Source organism: Branchiostoma lanceolatum, chromosome 17 (assembly GCF_035083965.1).
Source record: "Branchiostoma lanceolatum isolate klBraLanc5 chromosome 17, klBraLanc5.hap2, whole genome shotgun sequence".
Classification (NCBI taxonomy): domain Eukaryota; kingdom Metazoa; phylum Chordata; class Leptocardii; order Amphioxiformes; family Branchiostomatidae; genus Branchiostoma; species Branchiostoma lanceolatum.
Genome location: NC_089738.1, coordinates 18,441,488 through 18,467,853, shown reverse-complemented (window position 1 = coordinate 18,467,853; position 26,366 = coordinate 18,441,488). Strand labels below are relative to the sequence as shown.

The 26,366-nt window shown below is 43.7% G+C and overlaps 1 protein-coding gene across 6 annotated transcripts in view; it reads left to right on the top strand.

Annotated features, from left to right (window-relative positions):
• The window catches only part of LOC136423480 (ammonium transporter Rh type A-like), a 47,263-nt gene extending 21,533 nt beyond the window's left edge, over nt 1-25,730 (top strand). For 5 of the 6 annotated variants that reach the window (XM_066411644.1, XM_066411642.1, XM_066411640.1 and 2 more), the window contains exons 2-12: nt 3,502-3,703; nt 5,770-5,905; nt 16,556-16,739; nt 17,640-17,790; nt 18,234-18,382; nt 20,453-20,612; nt 21,085-21,222; nt 21,593-21,726; nt 22,360-22,541; nt 23,269-23,342; nt 24,001-25,730. In XM_066411644.1, the coding sequence (XP_066267741.1) occupies nt 3,656-3,703; nt 5,770-5,905; nt 16,556-16,739; nt 17,640-17,790; nt 18,234-18,382; nt 20,453-20,612; nt 21,085-21,222; nt 21,593-21,726; nt 22,360-22,541; nt 23,269-23,342; nt 24,001-24,120 (1,476 nt within the window). In that variant the 5' untranslated portion in view covers nt 3,502-3,655 and the 3' untranslated portion in view covers nt 24,121-25,730. Of the gene's footprint in view, nt 1-3,501; nt 3,704-5,769; nt 5,906-16,555; nt 16,740-17,639; nt 17,791-18,233; nt 18,383-20,448; nt 20,613-21,084; nt 21,223-21,592; nt 21,727-22,359; nt 22,542-23,268; nt 23,343-24,000 lie in introns of all 6 variants that reach the window. The other variant, XM_066411645.1, reaches the window with a different exon arrangement.
• The last annotated feature ends 636 nt before the right edge of the window (nt 25,731-26,366 follow it).

Below are 26,366 nucleotides of genomic sequence, written 5' to 3'. Positions count from 1 at the left end.
TCCCGTCACCGTAACGCGAACCACTAAAAATGGGTATCAAAAGCCTTAAAAACACACATAAAGCACTAAGCCAGACCTTACATCTGCTTGGATATTAGGCCCCGCCACCTTGCCTGTTGAAACGTGACCCGATCGCGGCATGCCTTCTGCTTACGAAGGTGTGAGAAAGTTGTTTTGTTTCTCCTGCTCGCCAGGTGTGACGATAACCTGTGCCTGTTACCTGCCCTCTGGCCCAGGTATGAGTGAGAATGTTATTATCACAGCAGGGCGCCAGTTCTGGTAAAGTTCGCTACCCTCTAATTTGGTACAGGGCTGCGCAATCTCTGCAAATTAATTCATTGGGGTATATGAAGACAATTCAAACTCTACAACTGGATAAAAATTCGGAGATATATTTCCGGACGTTTCGAGTGACATCCATCACTCCTCTTCTGCGTCACTAAAGTGAACCAGCAGAACTAACCAGTACTTATATACAATAACTAGAAAAAAAACCCACTGTGAACATTTCAGGATTTTCAGTAGAATACTAACTGAGGTTTTTGGTGCTGTAGGACAAATTGGTGCAAGTTGCATTATGTGCCTTCAAAAAGAAAATAACACTTGTCTCTTGAGACTGAAGTAATTAAAACAAAAGCTGTATTCAAAAGTAGCCATAAATGCTTCCGAAAATCGTTCACTCGAGAAACCAGTCGAGGTTCTGAATGTCCAACGCTTCAACTACCTGGGAAGTCTCATCACATCAGACTATAAGTCCCAACAAGACATTAAACGCAGACTGGGAATAGCCTCAGTGGCCTTTGCCTCCTTGGATCGTGTCTGGCGCTGTAAACACCTCTCAAGATCGACCAAGCTACACACGTATAACACTCTAGTCATATCCGTCCTCTTGTACGGTGCCGAGACATGGACCCTTACACAGGCACTAGCACACAAACTAGATGCCTTCGACTCTCACTGCTTGAGGAAGATTGAAGGCATCCGTTGGGATGACTTCATTCCCAACGAAACGGTCCGTTGCAGAACTAACCAACTGCCGGCTAGCTGTAAAATCACCAAGCAACAGATGATCTTCCTGGGTCACGTCTCCAGGCGGTTTCTAGTCAAGACGCCATCAAACTGATTTCATCGGAACCCAACCCGTCATGGAAGCGACCTAGAGGGCGTCGCCCTAGAGGAAGATGGGAAGACCAACCCGTCATGGAAGCGACCTGGAGGACGTCGCCCTAGCTAGAGGAAGATGGAAAGACCAGATCTTCAACACGCTCCAGGGGCTGGGGATAACCAGAACCGCCTGGAGGGTCTATGTCGAGAGCAGACCAGCCTGGCCAGCCCTATGCATGTCTGCAGCCTGCCATGCATCAGACACTGATGCCTAGCGCCTAAGAACGATTGATTGGTTGAGAGACGATGGTTTATTTCTTCTTGATGCCTCCACTGGCTTTGAATCACGTTATTTCTTGAAAATACAAGATAGCAGTTCTCCACTGCGGCTAATAAGATAAACAACTTACAAACACAGACCAACAAACAATTATTTACTGCGAAATACCCAAAACGCAGCGCGCAGACACACACAGAAGAAGTGAGTTCAATCACGCAGAAACATCTAACAACTGGCATCATAACAAGATAACGCCGATGTAACCACGTGTGAAAAAAGTCTAAACGGCAAAGAATAGACTCAATGGTCCGACTAACGCGGTACATACGCGCATATAGTACGTCATGAGAGGGGCGTGGAGTCGTTTTGTAGCCTTTTTCTCACCTCTGGCACAAGTACAGGTAGCAGGGAGTATATAGTATTGGAAGTCCCGTTTGATTTTTCTGAGAGTGAGAGAGAGAAAGTGAGTGAGAGAGAGCGAGAGAGAGAGACAGAGCGAGAGAGAGAGACAGAGAGAGAAAGAGAGAGAGAGAGAGAGAGAGAGGGAGACAGACAGACAAGGAGACTCCCATGCAGAGACAGACTCACATAACATTCACACAATGACATTATTCACACACATATACACACACAAACACACGCACATACACCGAACGGTAAAGAATCGACTAATGGCCCGGTTAACACGGCATATCCGCGCATAGTGCGTCATAAGAAGGGCGTGAAGTTGTTTTGAACGTTGTGAAGTTGTTTTGTTGCCCTTTTCTCCCCCTCTGGCTCAGGTAATGTTACAGGTAGCAAGGAGAATGCCATTATCACAGCGGGGCGCCGCGTCACGCAAAGTTCATCCAAAGTTCTCTCCCCTTTAACCTAGTGGAAAGACAATCCCCAAGTAGATGTAGTGCCAGTGGGGTGTACTTCACAAATTCCGTTGTTGTTATCATTTTCTTAGGTATCTGTGGCTATTCCGTAGTCGTAAAAGTCCATATAACTTACGTACCTTAATGTGGTCTGACAAAGGGGTAAAACCTATCATAAATCACAATGGCGTTAATAGGGTACCGCGAGACTTAATAGCTACTTCATTTTGTTTTGTTCAACGTAATTCGGACTTATTAGAAAATTACTTGAACACTTTGGTGCAAGAAGACCACTTGGGGGACCGATAATCTTGTCTACGTTGACAGGTGGTCATTATAGACAGGATTCTTAATGATCAGTGTGTCAACGGGAAAAGTTAACGAAGGGGCAACCAACAAGTGGTCACTTGTAAAGGTTTGACTCTACGAGCATTTAAGGCCTTAGGGATCAGTCTTAATTAAGATTACGTGCCTCCCCCAAACTTCACGGTTTTCACCTACTTGGCTTTCTTGTTTGGTGAACGACAACCTGAAGAATATGTTTCTGTTTTTTCTCTTAGTTTATTTATTTGTTTTATTCGTATATGTTTACTGAGTATCAGTCAGGAAGCGATTACTTATTTGAAGCCTTCTACTCAACACATACAACAAAGAGACATAATGACAAGCATAAATACAAAATGGACAAAAGGAAAATAACAATTAGTTTCGTAGCTACTAAAAGTAATTTATGGTCATAATCAGCGTGGTAGAAGACTTGTTAACACATATGTAGCGCTATGTTGTTGTTGTATTCTTCGGACACGGTCCACAGTTTGCTGTAAATGGCGTGTACATTTCATGCCTCATACCCGAGGCACTGATAGCACAGATAACATGTTTCACATCTTTCTAAGGTGTCATTTGTAAATGGATACATCAGAGGTATGTAGACATGGCGTCGGTAGGTTTTCAAGACTTTCTCGGTGCCTCGAGAAGAAATACGACCAACAAAACTGCACACTTACTTAACTCGCCAACTGCGCTCCTAACTCTTTCTACTTCTGCTAAAGTCTCCCGCCTGTGTTGGCCCCATCGCGTGACAAAAAAGACGCCCGTCCCAAACCAGTGTCGCCCGTCCCAAACCAGCGTCGCCCGTCCAAAACCAGTGTCGCCCGGTCCCTTCTGCACGCATGCCCAGAGGCGCTGCCCACAGGCCTTCTTAATATGCAGAATCACGCGTCGACGAACATTCTGACACGTTTACTCTCCCCGCAGGAGGAGGCACGGCTCCAGGCTGTAGCAGACGCAGATCCAGACCAGGCTACCTAGCGACAGGACGCACCAGTCAAGCGGGAACGCGGGGCGACTCTCTGTGTACGGACACTCAACCAACGGCAGTATTTCAACCTAGGACGGCGGGACAGACACCATGGTTTGGCGACGAGGAAAGCTAACGGCCATTCTACTCATATTTGAGGTAGGTTTACTTAAGGGTAGACTTTGAAACCCGTCGTTTGCTCGTTGGGTGTACATTGGGGTTGCACGCTCGGGTTTAAAATCAACTTAAATGGTGCTAATAGTCGTGGGAGTTGTTTGCTAGGACAACTTGCCAGCTCTTGATTGAGCGGAAAAGTGTTTGGAAAATGTTATTACGGAGCGGTTAAGTTTCTGCCAGCTGGTAGCGTCCGGTCGTGGGCTCGGAAACTCCGCCCGTGGGCTTGGCGTCGATTCTGAAATTTACACATCCATAGTAGAAGTAGAAAAAAATGAATGTTTCTCCTTTTTCAGTGCGTCGACTGATATGGCGTAAACTGGACAAAATGTTTGTACGTTTCGACCAGATTACGACGGGTTTAAGAAGTTGTTTTTGTGGTGAGCGGCCTTGTCGGGCGGATCTAGTTTGTTATCTCCATGAAAAATGGAGATATAGTTTTGGGTGCGTCTGTGTGTCTGTTTGTGTTTCCGGACTACTGTAGTCAGCATAACTCAAGAACCTCTTGATGGATTGCGATGATATTTGGTATGTGGGCAGGTGTTGCAAAGCCGAAATTCAAGGTCGATTTTGGGCCCCCTGGTATGTGGCCTTGGTACTGCAGCAGAAATTTCATTTTTGTATCTCTTGACCTGGACGTGCTATGGTATTAATTTTTTGGTGGCAGATAGCTTGTGGTGTAATGAAGAAGTGGTGTGGGTTTGGGCCCCCTAGCAGCTTGCTCTGGAACTGCAGGGGCATTATTGTGAAAATCTTCTAAGGAGAATAACTGAACAAAGGAACAACGGATTTCCATGATATTTAGTATGTGGGTAGCTTAGACAGAGATGTACACAATGAAGTGTAAATTATGCTAATTGGGACTTAATTTGCATAGCTAATGAGGAAAATCTATATTTTCAGTGTTTGCCATTATAAAACTCAAATACATGTAACATGGTGTTTATGATTAAGCACATATTATTATATTAATGTGTAAGTCATTTCCATAAATAGAATTGTTCATGGAGATATGAGGTCGCGGAACTCTTGTTTGTCCTGTGTCGGACGCGTGCCAGTTCGCTGTGTACTCTGGACTTAGTATCGCCATTACCTTCCCGCATTACCGACCTGTATGGGGGTTTTCACGGGATATTCCTTTACCTCTGTTTACCTAAGGGAACTTTTCTTTCGGATTTTATATCCCTGTGGGGGTTTTCTAGTCTCTACCAGACTAGCCACGCCGGCTATAGGCAGGATATTTGCCAGGGGAGTTCGGCCATCTGAGGGTTTCATTCGCAGGCGCAGTTTGGCATATTGGACCCTCTCTCCGTAGCCGACTTCCTCACCATACTATTCACTCTATTTGGCCAATTTCTACTATTTTCCCAGCTAGCCATCCGCGGGGCCTGGTAGAGGCTAGGTGTTTTCACAGGATATTCCTTTACCACTGTTGTTCTTTGTTCTTTCTGTTGAGGCGGCCACCTTCATCTTGTTAAAGATTTTGCTACCTTTCAGGGGAAGTCTACTGTGGGTTGGGAGTGGGGTGTGGAGTGTAACAAATGCTTGGGTCACATTTTCAATCCGGGGCCCGGACGGGCAGTGTTTGGGAACAAAAAGTATGATATAAAAGACACAAAACGTACCAAAAATTATTCAAGAGCGTAGCTTGTGCATATTTATCGATATACATTTTAATTTTTCGTTTCCGCAAACAGCCCGGCCGGATCCCGGCTGGGAAATGTTACCCAAGCAAAACCAGCGGTTGGGAATGGTGAGGGTGGAACATTATACCTGTTTACCTAAGGTAACTTTTCTTTAGCCTCCAATGCAGACTCCGCCCGAATGTTTTCTTTTTCAAGTTACAGTTTTTATATTATCACAGTTTTTTTTCTTATTCCCGGCCAGCAATAAAAAAAAAAAATTGTAATAGTATAAAAACTGTAACTTGAAAAAGAAAACACCCGGGAGGAGTCTGCATCGGAGGCTACACAAACACACACATATGTGGATATTCCTTTCCCACTGTTTACCTAAGGTAACTTTTCGTGTGGATTTTCTTTCCGTTCTAGGTGGTCTTCATCGTGCTGTTCGGGATCCTGGTGGTGTATGATGACGAGGCGAACGCCAGCGCGAGTAAGAACAGCCTGACACCGGCCCAGGGTGGCGCCGATCCCGACAACAACGTCGTCAGGGCCTACTACCCATGTGAGTCAGGCCCCCGCCACGCCCCCCACAGACCCCTCATACACCTCTTATGTGGTATTTAGGGACAGACCATTTATGGTAGTGGGGGAGGGAAAGTTACAAACTCCAAAGCGCACCAGGCGTTTGGTCTAACTTCTTGCTTCACATAGAAGTTGTTGATAGACTAGATGATATATATATCTTAGTACTAGTTTTATCTTAGTTTTGGTAAAGACATTTACGTCTGAAATGTCACTGATCTAACCCCAACATCATTGTATGGTTGTGATGACATTTCCCTATTGTTTTGATAGTGATTAATATTCAACTCCAACCTGCAAATATACATTAGACCATGCGTTAGTAAAGTGACGTCTACACAACTTCAAATGAGGTACTCTCGAGAAAGTACGAGTAGATTCTAACATCATACAACCACATGTTAATCTAAAGATTGGACGCTGGTATGCCCTAATTTTCGTCGTGAATTGGGGCATGTCCTTCGAGATTTTCCTTGATAAACACATAATCCTTAAAATTCCTCGCTAAGCTTTAAGAGAAAACTGTCTTGAGAGTTCTGGAATGCTCTCTGTCACTGGTTGAAGAACAGGTGGTCAGGTTAAAGAATTTTGTTAATTTCAGGCCTGGTTGTAGGTGTGTGCACACGTATGTCCCGCTTTTGATGACGTAGACACCCCCTGGCGTCATGACCTTTCGTCTTGTGATTTTTTTTTCATCTTATAACTTTTCTTATAACTCTTCTGAGGCACCTCAAACGTCTTAAGAAAATATGCCACGCCTGTTTGCTTAAGACGGAACCCCTCTGCATCTCTCCTGCTTGAAAAGGCGTGCCTTCGGAATTCCGCAAACGTGTAACCATCATGTAGACAAGATTCAATCGTTTCACGCCATTGTTGATACCTGTTGTATCGGGTTGTGAACGCATCATTAGACTTTAATTGCTAAACGCCAGAGGTGTGAATTAAACCGATACGTGACACCTCTCACATTCGGGTCACTTGTTAAGCTGTAAAGATATCAAAACTTCTGGCCTTTGTTCTGATATTCCGTTGATATGCCTTTGACATATGTAGGGCACAGTTGTCTGAGTTTCTCTCACTTCAAAACATTCTTGAATAGTTGGATCGGATTCTAGATGATGATTTCTTAAGGTCAGAGACATTAATCAAACAGGTACGTTGACAACCCTCTCCATTCGGGTCAGTTCCCATCCCGTAAAGGTGTCAAACCCAGTCAGGTTTACTCTGATATTTACTACTTGTTTTGAACATGGGGTACAGTAATCCGTACGTCCTTGGTATAAAGATGCGGGAAATACAGTTGTCATGATTATCCTGTGACAAATTATGGCACTAGAAAAGCGTCTTCATAATGGATGGTTTGGCGCCGTGCGGTTGACAGTAACTGTTTTATAATTACAGTGCTGGCGACAAAGTGTTCGATAAGTTTGTTTACCGTCAGTAATGGACTTTGTTCGTTTTAATGGTCGCGACCTTCCGATGACTGCAAACTTAAGCCTAACCGTATTTCCGTAATTTTGAGCCAGTGTACACAAAGCTTAAAGGCGTATTTCGGTCATAGAACTAAGTTTTCAGGAATATCAAACATTTTGCGACGTAGATAATATATCCCCAAAAATATCTGCAACTTTGGGTCACCGACCTCCGAGAGCTTTGTGCAAATACACAGAATGAACTTCCGTCTGTTTGTCCCATCTTGAAGCACTACTTCGAAGGTCAACTATTCTCCTGAACACGCGACTATACAATCAATAAGTGCTACCGTGGATATTTGTTTATTTATGGCAATGTAGCGATGTTTATGGCGATGTAGCGATGGTGAACGTCAAATGACAGTTACTCAAGCAACTGGATAAAATTTCGAAAAAGTCACGTCTCAGACAGCATCCGTTGTCTTTCGTCGGTGTCTAAAGGGCAGAAATGGAAGACCAGGTTAGCGATGGCGAATTTTCCCATTCAAATCAGAGTCAAACGACTTGTCCTCAAGTTTATTAAAAGCCTCTGTATCATGTTGATTTCTCCTCCCTCTTATTTTATATGTCAAGTCAAGTCAAGTTTATATCAAGACTTCTAAGTTCTTGAATACTTTTGCATCATCACCATGGTAGATCGTGAGTTCGATCCCGGCCGGGTCATATAAAAGACTTTAACAATGTACTGCTTTCTCTGCGAAGCATCCAGCATTTGGGAAAGAGCATGGCTGCTAAACACACACTACTAGCTACCAGACTAGCTCCTGCTGTAGACTTGCACAAAATGTGTGGCCCAAGGGCTATAGAACGGTAGATGGGCACCTCTTTGCGAAGACGCCTGGGTCACTTTGACTTGAGTGAGTGTCTCATCCTTCCTTGGCAATTAGGAGGAGCATGCTGTTTAGAGGCACCTGTTGACTTTCCGTCATCATTCGTTCCTCACTAAGAACATTGCGTTTCTGCCAAGCAAAATGGCAAACGTGTGTTGTAACATTCTGCACAGATGTTTGTGCAAACTCTCGAAGCAATTTGTCATCTGGTCAATCAATAAGGGGACAAGTTCCTGTTTATTACAACCCAGGGAAGGCACCCCTGGACAGTATCAGGACCTGTTTGACCAACTATTCCTGTTTTCTTGACCCCACCGTGACCCTGACATGTTGCGGACTCCGGCTGTTTCGTGTCTCTTAGCGTTTGCTTGTCGTTCAACCTGGAGTAGGAATGCGAAGCGTTTTTCTGCGATCATTATCTGGCTAAAGGTGGCCAACCAAAACGAAAGGTAAACATCATCAAGCGAGGAGGTGTCGCTTACTTCATTAGTGTGTTGTTTTCATCAGTCGCTGAAACTATGTTCTTAGCATAGCTTTCTTTTTTAAAAATACGTTGTTGTGGCTTTTTTATTTATCATTTTCTCACTTCACATATGTAGCATTTCAGACTAGCCTGGACATGAAGTTGAGATTGATTTTCTAAGAACATATATACAAACTTCAGGCTTGGAGACATAGTTGACATACCATGCATCAGCCCACTGGCGAGAGAGAACACAACAGGCAGACTAAAAGTTACGCCTTATCGGCGAATTGTTATTAGAAGGGACACGGTGTTTCTAAGACTGGAGACCCTCGCCCTTAAAACGGTCAACAAAAGAGATTCCTTGACGCGGAGCAAAGACGGGACACGCCCTCAGTCCTACCGCAGGTCTTAGCTAGAACATCCAATATCTTGAAGTGAATGTTGGGAAGAAAGCTAAAGTTTAAGATTGCTACGCTTTCCCGCTGTTTGAAACACTACGCTGACCTCACCAAGTCCTTGTATGGTTCAAACCTGAATATATAACTATCCATTGTGAAAAAGTTTAATTCGTATTTTTTCTCTCAAACCTACTGTTTGTAATGAAGGTTAACCATATGCTACAGCCAAACAAATAAGTCAATACCTCAACTCGAACTCCCCAAAGTGACCAACTCGCGCACGCACAGTAAACCGTGGTGACCCCAAAAGAAACGTGCCAACATGTTTCAGCCTCGACCCATGTTGACGTCATAGCTCACCTGTGTCCCGTATCCCGCTGTGCCGAGGCCAGACTGGAGCGGTAAAAACCGCCCTGGACTCCTCTTCTTACCCTGGGTTCCAGACTATCGGGCCTTTTAGCCGGTTCCCTTTTAATAGCCGGTACCTTGTAGTCAGTTCATTCGGCGGCACAGAGACCCCAGCCCGCAGAACCCTAATTATCGCACCGGGGGATTTCTAGCCGGGGAGTTGACCGGCCCAGCCTACTAATAGTAAAAGGGGCGCGGTTCACTCCCACGGGCTCAACTCACCGGAGCGTTGATTAAGACCGGGCGGGCAGACTGTTCTTGGGCCACCGAAGGAAATCGCTAGCGACCCGGTACTAGTCTGGCGCCTCTTCTGTAATGACTCACAGTAAAGTAGGGGTAAATCACATCATTCTGTCAGTAGTATCATGGCCTTTCAAGCCTCGAAATTGATTGTATGGAATAGGTGCACTGGTGTGCCTGACCTAAAGTTTGGGTGCACAGAAAAAAATAGCTGCACAAGTAGAATGTCAGCAAAATGTTATCACTAACCTTATTGCTCTCATTAGAGTTTGAATCTGAAATAAGTTTTCCAACACGGGATACAGGAAATGTTTGATTATTTTGTGTGAAACTTAAATGTCACTTAGATACAACTGTACAGTAGTATCTGGAATACGTTATCCCTCACAAATATCCTGTTGCACCCGCATTCAGCAATTACAATGTAGGTGCACAGCTCCAATATTGGGTCTTTACCGTCCTACCTTAGATGCCCGTGAACAGTTGATCCCCTCTTCCCTGTGTTAATTGAGTGCTTTGTGGGAAGCTAAAAACTCTACAACGGACTGTTGTTGCCTTATAGGATTATTTCGGTCGAGGGAACATATGATTTAATATTTGGCCGATGTTTAAACGTCAGTAAACAGCATTCATAGAATAGATTAATAGATTCGTCCTTTTACACATGGCCATCCTTTGATATTTTGTCTAATCCACTCAACTTGTACATCAGTTATTTCATTTGTGATGTAGTGATGCTTACCTGACCTGGCTGAAATAATGACATGACAAGGCCAACGGAAGAGGTAAAATGTAGCTGTGTTATTGTGTGATTATGTCACTGGACCCGCGGCACGCTGGCGGCATCGCTGCGTCCTAAATTGGATTTGTGTTGCCCTTGACTTTATGATGGGAATATCATGCAAAGTATGACTAAAAAGACAACAACAATTTTTTTTATTATTAAGTTGATGAAATTCTGTCAAATAGCGAGGACGCAGCGTTGTCGCCAACGTGCCGCGGGTCCAGTGACCGCTCTGTTTTGATTGTGCAGTGTTAGTGCCCCGCCCCTGTGCTTATGTACTTTGCAAACGCACTGAGCAGCAATGAAGAACATCATCCACTCAGTAACATCATCCCCTTAGACACCCCCGACTGCCTCATGTGATCCCCTAACCTCATGCCTCAGTAGGTCTGTTTTGATGGGAACAAGAATGTCTAGCCTGGTGGAAGTATTGACAAGGGAGCTTTGTTCTTCCATAAGTTCTGTCCTTCTTCCAAGAATATAAATATAACTTTATCGCTCAACAATTGTACAAGGTACAAAGTACAGCATCTACTGGTACTTTTAAACTACAGTTCTATAACTTCTAAAGGCTAACCTACCAGATACAAGAGTGTATAGTATGGGATCATGAGCTTTTACAATCATTGGAAGAATTAACTACTAACGTCTAGAGTCTAGACATTCTTTGATATATTCCTACGTATATAAAAGATATCCGACACTACCCACTCTCAGTATATAACATACGTCTGCACGTATACACAGTGTCGTATGTATTTATTTTCAGCATGTGTGTTTGTCTTAGTGTGTGTCAGTAGTTGAATATTGTAGAGTGACTGGATGTTAGGCGAAACAATGTGTAACTGGGAACTATCAGGATGGGAAGGTTGGCTTGGTCCGCGTTTAAAGATAGCCCCTTTACCGGGCAAACTGTACACGTCTTGAGCCAAAAGCAGTTTTGAGAAGCCTTCGTGTGTGTGCAAGTCTGCAAGGACAAATCTCCAGCTTGACCTAATCAAGCAACGAAGCAATAAGGCGTCATGAAAGAATCATTTGTGTTTCTAAAGAACGTTTTTGTAAAGTTAAGCCCCTGTTATGTGCCTCTTTGTTAGCGTGATGATCCTTGATGAGTTCCGAGGTCGTCTTTTAGTGTTTGGGATTAAGGAAATCTTTATGGACCCCCATCAGTACTCTTTGTAGAAACTACACATATTAAGTGCGTACGTCTAGCTCATTTGAGACTATTTACACCTGGGCAAAAATGTTGGCATCAAGCCTGCTTTTTCTAGCCCGAGTCAGTGTCTTCCTAGTTAGTTCCAGCCCCCCCCCCCCCTCAACTTCAGTAGCCCTGGAGCCCTGGAACTAACTAGGATGACACTTAAGCTAGGAAAAGTAGGCTTGATGCCAACATTTTTGTCTAGATGAGGATAAAACTCAGGCTATGCTTTTTCCTCGATGTAGTAAAAACAGCCCCGCCTTCAAAACCTCTTGAGTTGTTATCGAATAACCCAGAGGTGTGGAGTCAACAAGCCGTTTGTATTTGTGCGGAAAGTCAGATAATCCCCGTGTCCAGTGCTACATACCATGCGGGCAGCGGCCAATAACTGCGCCTGTCTTTACATTGACAGCGTTTGTTGGGCCTTGTAGTGAGGCGGGCTTCAAATGAATTAAGAAACAAAACAAAAATAAGAAAAAACAAAAGATCTCATACTCTGACAAATTTAGTTTTTGTGAACCCCCTAGCGAACACAGATGTCAGTAATCATGACAATACTGCTAGGGGAACCAAAGTCGCCATGTTTTAAGTGCTCAATAACTACCCACATACATTTACCAAAATCCATCCAAAGGATCTTGAGCTATAGGTGCAAACACACATACACATTCAAAAACAGTACCCCGTCAGAAGTGAACCTCCTTCCCGTATGTAATGATACATACATACTAATGTACAAAGCGAAATTATGACGTACAGGAACTAGCCGAAGACGTACACGGTCTTATATTTTCTTGAAGAAGTCATTGTCTTCTTGTGTTAATCTTGCCAGTTGGTTGAACACTCCGCAGGGGTTCCTAGAAACACCTCAGCTGACACCTGGTGTGCCATACGTCATAAGGACTGTCACACCTGTTATTAGCATCTTAATTCACGTACGCAAGCAACACCTTATGTGAGCATTTTTTAAATCTCAGTCTCTTTACACTACATCATCTTGTAGGTATTCTAGCAGAAGATTTAAGATGCACATTGTGCTAGCCTGGGTGCCATCCTATTTCTACCGGGGCTCCTAGGGTAGCGTGTTAGGAGCCCTCGGTAGAAATAGGATGGCACCCAGGCTATAAATGTGCGTCTGCTTGTCCAGAGGTTACGAAATGCACAATTTATCAGAAAGATACGAACAGCAAAGATTTGCCTCCAACAGGCGTCATGTCACAGAGAATCATCTTCTTAGTCGAGGAATGCGAAAAAACAAATGCGAAGGCCAATAGGCCAACCACCTGCGCCTGTATTACACTTTTCTCTTGTCGTTTCTGCATCTTTTCCGGCAACCGCCATTGCAGGTCAGGAATCAGACAAACAGTACATAGAAATAAGATGACAAAATGCGTCGATGAAGCTTAGACATCCAGGTAGGACAAACGTAATAGAAAAAAAATTATCAATATTAGCTGGTTAAATGTTCTGCACTGTTTATGTGTGAGAAGCAATAGCTGCCCGTGTCCCACGTATATTGTACCGCCGCAATTCTAATAAAGTCAAAGTCAAATCAAAGTATCAAGCTACTGGCAACTGGAAGAATTCTTTAAATCACAAAATACGACATGCGCAAGTGCTGGTAGCCTGAAACGTGGCACCTTGTTTACCAGGCTACTCCCCTCTTCCGAAGGGTCACGTAAAGTTCACAAACTTGCCAGCTGTCACTTAAGGTGGTGTCCTTCCTAACGCCGCCCTGTCGCCCGATATTAATTACCCCTGACAGTTTACAGCTCACTGAGCACAGTTAGGCCATGCTGATTTGATTATATGGATGACATCCGCGCGCGCATCAATTTTCGTCCATTTAGTGAAATAAAATAAAAGTTTCTAACATACTGTAGACCGCGTAAAGCAGCTACAAAATGAGCAAATGTATGCCGTAATTTGGCGTAAATGGCAACAATATATTTCGGAAAACGGATACTAATGTCTAGAATGCCAAAATCAAAGAGGAAGATGTGAAAGACCAAATATGAAGAATCCATCACTAGTATTTTGTGCACAATTCTCTGTGTTTAGTCATTTTTTCAACCTTCCTGACCACGTAGATTTCATGATGAATTCAACTTTTTTTTTTTAATTTTTTTTTTTTTCGCACGCCCGCATCAGTTTTGATGTTCCCAGAGGATGTCATCCATATAATGAAATCAGCATGGCCTTAATGGGCCAGGCAGGAGCTCGTTATACTTCACTAACTAAAGGTGTGAAAAACAACTCGTCGCACAAAAGATCTGGTAGATAACATGGCAGGAAGGTGTAAATCCACCCCCCGAGGGCGTCTTCGGCCAGTGAAAGTTCACGCGTGCATCTCAGAACTAAGATGTGTGGTTCCAGCTTGTTTTTCAAGTCTTTTTAATTAGGGGCGTTTTGTATGCTAGCGCTGCTCTATCCTACACACTATTATGATTGTAAAATACCATTGTCACCCCATGCTACTAAATAATGTTGTATAAGATAGATTGATTAGCCTGATAGAATGTTATCTATATACCAGTGGATGCCATACTTTGTACCTTGTACAATTGTTGTGCAATAAAGTTATTATTATTATCATATCGAGAAGAGTAGGGGTGACCCGGTGTGCTTGGTTGAAAATGCGAGCCGCGACGAAGTCACATTATCAGCTATCGAAAAAGATTTCCGTTTCGTCTGAAGCATCACGCCATAAGTTTGACCTTTTGTTTTCTACTGATGCGATACAGAACAGAATCTCTCATCTGATTGGAGAATATGTCAGAATTTCGTTCTGGTTACGACCACCCGACGTCGCTTGGAGAATCCGGTCGTAGCTTGCCTTTTTCCTTATCCTGTTCACAAAGCGAACAAACCACCGTTGACGAAAACAAGCCTTTTCGGCGAATGTTTACAATCTGCCCAAGCAAAAAAAAACACGTTGATTTACTTGTTATTGTTACTGCATATGTCTTAAAGGTAAAGCAGTCATCCTCAATTGAGGTGAAGCATGATGCTTTTTCAAGTAGCTAGTGGTAGTGCAATGCGGCTTCGCCACGGCTCGCGTTTTTTTGCCAAGCACACCGGGTCACCCCTACTCTTCTCGATAAGTGTGTTGGGTTCTTTTACATACGAGGTTTGACGCTTGAGGCTTACGCCTGAAGCTCCCTCATACACGGGGCCGCCGGCTTTACGGCTTTACGTCATCATCCGAAATGACGAATGCAATCCCTTACAACATGTCCGAGCTCGAGGGTCGACCCTTAGGATCGAACCCGGGCCCTTCGGATCCACGGAATGTGTATGTCTTGGTTAGCTGTAATTTCTATTTTGAGAGGTGATGTTTGATATTAGCTACTTGCAAGAGTGCGTCATCTCTGTGTCCTGTCTATTCTTTTCTTTATTAATAAAAGATTAAAAAGATATATTTAGATAATAATAGCCTTAATGATAATCTTAAAAATCTTAAAAACAAAACAGTCCCCGCGGCCAGTAATAAACCTGCACGTCGCGTGCTACGAACCAAAGAGCGGAATCCGTGACAACAGTTCTCTAGGCCTAGGAGTAGGAGGAACAAACAGCAGGTGGCAGAGACATTCTCCAGGTACAAGGAGATCAAAGGTCTCTAAGGAGCAAGTGCTAGAGCCAAGTTGCGCCCTTAAGGATGAAGCGTTCTCACCTTGGCCCACACCATCTTGGCACGCTTGACAGCACATTCAGTGAAGCGGCTGGCTGGAAAATGCTTACTACAGACAGAATTAGCTAGAATTTAACAATAATGAATAAAAAAACACGAAATTAACAAGAAGTCGCAGGTATGAGGTATCTGCGATTTCTTGATTCAGTGAGCCTTAACCAAGCAAACTGTGTAAGTCTTAAGCAGAAAGCTGTTTGGAGAGGCCTTCGCGTGTGTTCAAGTCTGCAAGGACAAAACTCCAGCTTGACCTAATCAAGCAAGCAAGGAATAAATCGACATGACAGAATCATCTGTGTTTCTATAGAACGTTTTAGTAAAGTTAATCCACTGTTATGTACCTCTGTAGTAGCTTCATTACGCGTTGTCACCTTGGCTAACACCGTCTTGGCACGGTTGCCTGCACATTCCTGAACCGTGCTGTTTTTGTAGTGAAGCCTGCCCTCAGACTCCTCAGGTGTTGACAACCTGCCATCCAAACAGATGTCACCACTTTGCTCGGGGCAGACGGCACTCACAGCCTTAACTATGCGGGCAGGCGGGGACATACACACTAACACAGGATGTTCAGGACAGCTATTTTGGTGAAACTTTAGTCTAGCTAACAGTGATAAGTAGACAAGGGAATCTAGTACCCTGGTATTCTTTTTTTCGAACTTCAGAGGCAAAGCCAAGAGGCACGACACACCCGGGCAGCCCCTGGGATGATTTGCTTATAACTTCATTGTCTCATTCCACACCCAAAAAGATAATGTATAAACACGGAAGTTTTTGTTGGTCTGTAGTAAAGGATGGAATAGAATATTGTTTATAGAGACATTAGAGGAAAACTTATTTGATGCATTTCTATCTTTTTATCACAATACGTACATGTACATGCTGCCACTCTGTGATATTCAAATTACTGCGGACGCACACCAAGACAAACAAACAAACAAACAAACACACCAAGTATACGGGCCGTTCAGTGTAATATAACGAGCTGCTTACGCACCGCTTGCCTGCGAAGCTGGTATGTTACGCCGAAGGGCGGTTATACTGGCTATACAGATATTATAGGTACAAAATTGCAACTGATTACGATACCTCCGTTTTCACTGAGGTAACGATAGTGAATGTTAATGTTACACATCTGTACCTCCCCAGTGTTCCAGGATGTTCACGTGATGATGTTCATCGGTTTCGGCTTCCTGATGACGTTTCTGAAGAAGTACGGGTTCGGCAGTGTTGGGTTCAACTTCCTGGTGGCGGCGTTCGTCCTGCAGTGGGCCACACTCATGAGCGGATTCCTTCATCTACACCACGGCAAAATCGTCGTGGACATCACTACGTAAGTGTGGAAGAGCAATATGCCTTAGCTATAGAAGGCATTGCGAGGGGGCTCTAAAACTATTGAAAATCATTGAAGAGGGGGTTCTAATGTTATAACGAGAACCCTTTTGATTATCATCATCAATAAAGACAACGATGGATATGATCGTGTAGAAACTTAGGGAAAGAGCAAACAAACTTAGAAAGACACAAGAGAAGAAAACACTTCAATATCCCAAAATAGGGAGAAATTCCATCATAAGTGAAATGTAGAGAATTCAACGTTCATGGTTCTCTCTGAAGTTGTAAGATGACTTTATCAATTAATAAATTCAATGTCAATAGTGTTATGACGATTGCAGTGACGCAAAATGTACAGGTGACGAAAGTAACTGTAACTTAATGATGACTGTGGTGAGAGTTATGCATTGATTACTTATCAAGTGTAATAATTACAGGTATTGAAATGGCAGTGATGTAATTTGTAATGGTAGAAATGGTGATGAAGAATATGATGATGTCATTCTTTATAGCCTGTTGACGTTAGACTTCGCGGCGGCAAACTTTTTCAACACCTTCGTCCCGAGTTGATAACTCTGGTACTTGATGGTTGAGGTATAGCACTTATAACAATTGAATTGTCTGAGATAGCGATGCTATTGTTCTCTTTCTAATAGCCTGTTGACGTCGGACTTCGCGGCGGCCGCTGTGCTGATCTCCATGGGCGCGGTGCTGGGGAAAGTCCTGGAGACAATTGAAAAGTCTAAGATAATGATGTTATTGTTCTCTTTCTGATAGCCTGCTGACGTCAGACTTCGCGGCGGCCACTGTGCTGATCTCCATGGGCGCGGTGCTGGGGAAAGTCCTGGAGCCAATTGAAAAGTCTAAGATAATGATGTTATTGTTCTCTTTCTAATAGCCTGTTAACGTCAGACTTCGCGGCGGCCGCTGTGCTGATCTCCATGGGCGCGGTGCTGGGGAAAGTCAGCCACATCCAGCTCATCATCATGGCCTTCGTCGAGATTATCTTCTTCTCCATCAACGAGTGGGTCGGACTCACCTTCTTCAAGGTGAGGACAAAATGGTTGCATTGGTGATGTCATTTTTATGATCGTATTGGCATTAATTATGTTGCAGAACCTATTCTAACTGGTTATTAGATATAGAGCTAAGTTGTCTACTTTTTCATTACAAGACTGGGTATGACAGAGTCGCTATGATAAAGTAGGTATACCATAAAGGCCACGCACTACAGGATCTCAAAGACGCAAAGCTGGCGACCCTCTTCTAGAACAGGAGGTCTAGACAAGTCTGCGACAACTGTAGAGCCATTGATACGTCAATTATACGTCATTGATCAATGAAGGTTAGGCATCCAGGAAATGAAACACCCAATACATGTACAATAGTTACTCAAGCAACTGGGCAAGGTTGCTAGAGTGCGCTGGCCATGGCGCTGGCTGTCTAATTATTTAACTGAATAACTAACTAGCAATCTTAATTGTTCCCATAGGCTGTTGACGTTGGCGGTTCGATGTTCGTCCACACGTTCGGCGCGTACTTCGGGCTGGCGCTGGCGCGGGTGCTGTACCGGGAGGACATGGTGGGGCACAGCAAGGAGGGATCCTCCTACCACTCAGACATCTTCGCCATGATAGGTAACTTTTCCTCTTTTTGTTACGTCGTTCTTTTTTATTTCGGTGATATTTGTGGGGCCATTCGTATAATTATAAATCTCCCTACAATCCCCCACACATGACTGTATTGAAATTGGAAATGGTGGGGCATAGCAAGGTAGGATGTAAATATGTAATTATGTAATTATGTGTATGTATGTATTTTATGATGTACATGTATATGAGAAGATTAGCCCCCTAGAGGGGCTAAAGGGTATCTCAATAAACTCACTCGATCCGTCTACCACTCAGACATCTTCGCCATGTTAGGCAACTTTTCCTCTTTTTGGCGACGCCTCGGGGGCGAGCCTAATGGTATAGTATTGTGTGCAGTCTGTGGACATTATAAGACACAAATCATTCATATGATATCTGTGGGACCATTCTTGCCATCGACCTTCCCCCATGGCCGTTTTGAAATTGTTCTTAAAGAAATAGAATGGAAAAATAGCAACATTTGTTGACAGACATAGTAAATTGTTTGTGCAGTGTGCTTGGCTTTTACACTCACACTAAAATCCCTTTAGAAAGGTGTGACTTCCCTAGCCTGAGTGTCATGGACATGCAAGTGTAGGCAGACCTCACACGACATACATACAGCAACTCTGTGAGGATGCAGGATGCACACCAGAAGATCTGCCAAGAGCAATGGAGGACAGAGAGGACTGGAAGAGGAGGGTTATGGCAATCCGTGACATTCTCACGCCAAGATGATGAGATGATGAGTGTCATCCTGTTTAGTTCCAGGCTCTACCTCTAGGTGAAGGTAGAGCCTGGAACGAAACAGATGACACTCAGGCTAGGACTTTGCTTCCGGTTCTTTAGTAAAGTGACGCTGGCTGAGTTAAAAGGCCAAGGCCAACCTGACAGGTCCGACATGTTCCATGGCTGCAGCTTGTTAAACACGTGTGGCGCTATCTTGTCCTTATCGTACGTACTAACTACCTGTCTGTCTGTGAAACCGAACAGCCGGACGCGTCTTGACCAGACCTGTCAGTCATTGTGGTGCGTTTTGAAATCTTTCAACAGCTTGGTACATTGATATAGTGAACCTATTTTGTAATGTAAGGTTCTTTCTTACAATCAATCAATCAATCAATCAATCAATCAATCAATCAATCAATCATTCACAAGCATCATGGTCTGGTGCATGGTAGCTACAGACATACACAGGTCTCGCCAGGTTTGTCTACTCTCAGCGTAGACCCTCCAGTCACTGGTGATCCCCACCTCTTGGAGTGTGTCAAAGATCTGGTCTTCCCATCTTCCTCCTGGGCGTTTTCTTACACTTCATCCTTAAAGAGAAAAACATGCTGTTGCTGAATATTTCTCTCAGAAGGGCGTCTGCAATATATATATAACAGGAATAAGCCAAGAAATACCAGACCAAAGCAAGACAATGTCAGCTAGAACGGTCGTCCTCTACGCGAAAGAAAACATACTACAGTGTAAGTTTACGTCGCATGCCATGCGTGTTCGTCGGGAGTGTTCTATAACAACACGTCGCGCTGAGGTGTCCCTGTCTTCGGGACACGTCAGTCCCAACGCGCCATCCTCCCACGTTCTACGGGTCACGACAGGAGACCTGGTCTACTTTTCCGTGACAGGTGTCGTCGGGATAAATGTGGGACGGAAAACACGATCCACGGTGATGAGTTAAAGCTGGCCAAAACACAGAAGACGACAAGAACAGCCAGCAAGAGTTGTAGTCCTTCGAATGGGGCGTTGTTAGGCGTCGGTCTACCGTCGGCCCCATGTACGTAGAAGAAAGCAGCGTACCTCTAGAAAATAGAAGGAGTGCGCCACGGTGTACGCTTTGTCTGGGTGCCAGACTGATCCTCGTGCGTCACTGCCTAAACCATACAATGTATCTGTTATCACAAAACTATGATAAACCTACTGTATCTCCCTAGGTACGGTTGTCCTGTGTCTGGTCTGGCCCAGTACTGTTAACACTACCCTGGCCCGAGCAAATGCTTCCTCTGGTCTTTTTAAAAACCGAGGCTTACGAGTGATGTGTGAGTAGATAACAAGACGGTGTTTGCTCCCCAGGAACCGTGTTCCTGTGGCTGTTCTGGCCCAGTTTTAACGCAGCCCTGGCCCCCGGGGACGACCAGCACCGAGCCATCATCAACACCTACTTTTCCCTGGCCGCATGCGCAGTAGTCACCTTCGCCATCTCATCAGCTGTGGAGAAAGACGGCAAGGTCAACATGGTAAGGACCCGGATGTAAACTCAAAATGAAAAATGTTGTTTTAAATGTTATCAATCATGTACGTTCAGTATCTAGTACAGCCAACTTGAAATTTGAAGGCCGTTTCCAAATTTGAGGTCATCTTCAACCACTAGCAAATTGATGAAAGAAGGCAAACTTTGATGCATCTCGTATCACAGTCCTCATAAGAATATGAAGCTTTTTATATAGCCTCTGTCTATGGGGTAATAAATGATAGGCTACTAGTTTTTTGTCAATCCTTCAAATCACAGGTTGACTGGAAGAAACAAAAATCGAAACTTCTCCATAATTCTTAAGCTCTCTTCCAAAGAAATCAAATTACGTTGCCAGCGGACAATAAACAGATTTTTCAAAAATTTCGAACTTAGAATGATAAATTTCGGCGCAGTGCTATTACTAAGTCTGTATTACACTGACTGACAGAGACGTTGCCAATTTTCCCCGCCCACAGGTCCACGTTCAGAACGCGACCCTGGCCGGAGGCGTGGCGGTCGGGACGAGTGCAGACATGATGGTCCACCCCTGGGGGGCGCTGCTGATCGGGAGCCTCGCTGCCGTGCTGTCTGTGGTCGGCTACTCCTACATCACGGTAAGGACAAGCTAGTAGTCTCCAAGCAGACCTACGGGTTGCAAAGACCGTATCCAACTGGCTATAAAAACTGCCAGTTGGATACGGTCTTTGCAACCCGTAGTGCTGTGCACCTAAGCTCCGGGACTGAACTGGTCTTGAAATATGCGCTGGAAAAAGACGAAAATATTACTGTTTTGTGTTTGTTATTAAGCTTTTGTCTTTTCTACTGACTATATAATTTTCCATGTTTGCTTTTCAAATTGCATGTAAAAATTATGACAACATGTGATTTAACATGTAACCGAAGAACCTGTTGGATACGTTTTCCGATTATGCCATATCAATGTAGCAAAAGTTAAATTTAGACAAACTTGTGGCAATTTTGCAGCCCTTCATGGCGGACAAGCTGAAGATCCACGACACCTGCGGGGTCCACAACCTGCACGGCATGCCGGGAGTTCTGGCAGGCATCATCGGCGCCATTGTAGCAGCCGTGGCGCAGCCCGCACAGTATGGCAACAGGTGAGGCAACTATTTCAAAAGCACATGTGTAAAGTAACAAATTTTGGTGCAGTTATCCGGCATTGGTGACAATAAGCCGTGCAGATATGCGGAGTCACTAACAATCCAGTGAATGGGAACGGGTTTGGGACTTTGGGATTCGGTGCAGTGAAATTGAATGTGCGTTTATCCGAGGTGCAATAAAGTGGCTTCTACTGTAATTGCTTTATTATTTTTGGCGACGCCTCAGGGATGGAGTCGTTAGTATAGTGTTGCGATTGAAGTTGCAAATATCCCTAGGGAATTCGTTTTTGGCAGCGCTTCGTAGGACCGCCTTTGATATTTCTTCAAAGTTTAACTTTAAATCGGTAAGGATCAGGCAGCAAGGGAATAAAAGCATCCCTCAACCAGGTCCAAATAGAGGTACCTCCATTAACATTAACCCGCCGGTTTACATAAATCCTGGTTTAAACAGTGGTTTAAGAGACTTCTCGTGTAGCACTAGGGTAGAGTAGAAATTGGCCAAAGAGGCAGATACAAGTAACATGCCAGAGGAGTTAGTCCGCTCTAGGGGTACAGTTTGCCGCTTCAGGCTGGTTAATACTATCAGATTGGGCAGTTTTCAATGATTATGAAATGTTTGTTCCCCGCCAGCGTGTACCAGATCTTCCCCGCCCGGGCCCCCATCGAGAACAGCACGGACCTGGCGACGATCCAGGCCGCCTTCCCCGCTATCGAGGCCGGGAACGGCCGCTCGGCTGGGCTGCAGGCGGGATTTCAGATGGCCGCACTCATCGTGACCCTACTCATCGCTCTGGTCACTGGCGCGCTTACTGGTAAGCCACAGTAGACTAGAGAAAATATTAGTGAGGCCCTTTATGGCCTTTTTCGTAAGGCGTAACCAGCAGGCCTTTTTAGTCCTCGTAATCCGTAGGCAACCACCCAAAATCAACGTTATTCGTAATCGGTACATAAGCCGTAACGCGTAATTGGTCGCTTTCATTCTACGTAAAACGTAGGCAGTTACCTTTATTAAACGTAAAACGTAATCTAGGAGTTACTAGTAAAGCGCAGGGTCAAAATGCAGGAAATAGCATTTCAGAGGGTAAAGATTTCACGGTTTGTCCGTAAAACATGCCCCCGGACCCACCTAGAATTGTCACGCCGGGTTGACATCTTGAAAAGGTGTTATGGCAATCCTTCAACTTAATGTGGTAAATCTCAAAGAATAAGTAAACTAGGGGGCCCAAACACATACCACTTACTCTCTGTCCAAAGATCTATCTACCACTGAAAAATCAGTTCCATAGCATGTCCAGAACACGAGATATAAAAACAGGAAGTTCCGCTGCAGTACCGTAAGAAGCCGCCTGGGGGCCCAAAATCTAATCGTTTTCAGGTCTCATCAAAACCTACCAACATACCAAATACCAAGACAGTCCATCAAGGCATTCTCGAGTTATGCTGGTCCACTACAGACAAACAAACATACAAACGCTACCCTCTGCATAACCTTCTCGGCGAAGGTAATAACCAAATACAACTATCGTACCCTTCCTACAGGCCTTCTGCTGCGCCTGCCGATCTGGGACCATCCTGAGAAGGACTCGCTGTACGAGGATGAGGACTACTGGGAGGTGGGTGCTCCTTTTTCCCGCCAGATCTTCTTGGAGATTAGTAATCGTAATAGTAGACTGGTTATTTTCCACTCAAGGTGAACAAAAACTGTTTGTAGCCCAAGGGGCTAAATTGTACAGCTTAGTATTATTTACATCCATATCGTCATACATTATCATAAAAAGTCACACATAATCATACAGCATTCTAAAAGGCATTAATAAAAACAATACGAATTGAATATAACTAACATTTTCCGTTGAACAACAGACGAAAATAGACAATATTTACAGAAAAGCTCAAGCCAAGGCGAGTCGAATTCAATTTAGGGCACAGTTCAGTTACAACGCATCTAAAATGTTCAGTATAGATGGAACAGGGCTAGTTAAATATCGCTTCGGTAGACTTAAGCAGTAACGGTTTTATTGAGAACACAACTTAATATCACTACAGTCGCAGTCCAAAGGCCGAATTGATGTGGTGATATTCCTATATATGACTGTTAGCGGTAAAAAAATAGCGATCAATATTTCAAACAAACGAATGGTGAATATATGAATGCTTAAAATCAGCGTCACACACACATCTCTCACGTAGCGATAAAACCAGCAATCAATATCTTAAACAAACGAATCTTAGATACAGGAATGCTTAACATGATCTCTCTCCCCACCTCAGATTCCGGAGGAGGAGAGCGCGGAGATGAACGGCAGTCTGGAGGGGATCGGGCACAAGAAACCCGACAGTCGAGCACGCACCGAGTCCGACACCAACAACGACCAGGACACCAAAGTGTAAGGACGGGAGAACTACTTGAGACCGGTAAAGGCCGGCTAGTCTCTATCGGAACGTCCCGACGCAATAGACCGATCCTGTCGAACACAATATCGAACATATAGAACCCCCTGTTCTATTTCGAACACAATATCGAACATACAGAACCCCTGTTCTATTTCGAACACCCTCCGTCAAAAACAGCGCTCTCACAGCAACTAACGTTACATCCACCCCCTCCCCAAACAAATCTACTCAGTGGATGTAGCATTGAACAAAAAAGAAATTGCCTCTTTCTTTGGCCCGCCCTGGAAGGGTTTCCGGGGAAGGAAAGCTCAACAGAAGGCAGTCCCGATTACGAGCGGCCGCGGCCATTCTTGTCCGTCAAGCGCTGTTTTTGACGGAAGTGTTCGAAACAGAACAGGGGGCGTGGCTTCAGGATCGATCTATTCGCCCAGTATCCGCTAGTTATTTCATGTTCCCAGGGCCGTATATAAATATTCAATACTTTTTCTACCACCCCAGAGCTGAATTTTCGTCCACGACTCTCCCAAATGCAATACAAGTATATCCTAAATTTGCTGTCATAGACCCGCCCTATGACGAATGTGATTGAGCTCTAATAATTTTGATATTCTGACTTAATGTGTAACGCTAGGTAGCCGTTGAGAAGTGCAACTAACTTTATTCATCTACTGTTTGGTGAACTTCTGTATCAATAGAGGTAGAATTCATAACAGGCGGACTTTATTATTAGTAACGTTCATAAAAAGACAATTATGTTATGAAGTAATTTAGGAAAATATTTATAACTAGACTGACTCTCACTGGTCCGTTAGACCATCAAAATTGTACACATATGAGAAAGATGTGGTAATGAAAAACTGTGATATTTTCCTACTAAGCAAGCATAGGTGTGTTAGTTTATTCTTTGGTAGTGGCCAGTGAAGTAATACTAATATACCAACGTTTTTTGACGTATTCTATGATAACAATGTCAATGTTAACATTGTTTATCCTGTTATCTTTCCATACATCCGAGCTCTTTGAAAAACAACTTCTAAAAGTAATTTTTGTGTGAATTATCATGTTTATTTGGTCGAATATTTTAGGCATCTGCCTAAGTAATATTCTGTTGTATTCAACGTTTTATTTTGTGATTATGCCATGGTATAGTATCTGCGTAGATTATGCAATGTTATTCGGCAATTCAGAATTTGTACAAAGCAGGCTTGAAGCGCCCCCTAGTGTTTACTAAATTGCATGCAGTAGGCTATGGCAACTTAGCTACTTTATATGGATACGAAATATTCAGGTATTCTCTGTGCCTTCTACGTTCACAGAAAGAAGACGACATACAGCAATAATCGGTGCTGTAATAATATAACGTGTTATAACAGTTGTGTTAGGCAACTTGCTCTGGACTGGAGCTTTTCTATTGACTATTGTAACTTGAATTTGTTAGTTTATAGCTGATAGGTATTGTACATGATTTTTCGAGTTCGCAAACAGGTTTAAGGTTTTGTAGTGCTAGTATTCGTTTAGTGGGTTTACAGGGTTACTAACAAATTATGTAAGTTTCATTAACTTCACATATGAATATATGAAGTGACATTAAAGCTGTACTAACTCAGGGTCTCTATTGTGGTCTGTTATTATCATTAACTATTTTTGACGAAGAGCAGACAAATAGTTTTGAAACCACTGCAGATCCAAATGATTCCCTTCACTGTCACTTGATTTTAAAATACTAGAACACTTTGACAGCCTGGTTGGGATTCAACCCCCGTACTTTGTGATTCGGGTCCTAAATGGTCATGAATGAACTAATTTGTACTTATATTCAAAGGTTTAATGGCAGTCGACTTGTATCATTTCAATCTGAAAACATCCTTGAAAAGCTGACACCCTCCAACGTCCGTCTGGTGAGTTTGTCTTAAGGCAAACTAGGAAGCTATTTGTCGGGTCATGTCTGATTCGAATCTGAGTTTGAAAGAGGTCGATTGGTCGTCAGGGTGCATGAAAAATAGTGCTTTTCCCAACCAGTGCAGGCTTATTTGACACAGATGTAAAATAAGGATCTGTGTTCTACGAGTTATTTTAACATCAAGTACAACTTTCCAGTAATGCAAATTTTAAACTATTCCAAAGCTCTCTGAGACTAAATATCCAGATAAGTCAGTAATTTACGCTCGGCCACCACCCACAGATGGAGCAACAACACGAGAATTGTTGCCCCTGACCTTGTCACTTGTAAATCTCTCACAATC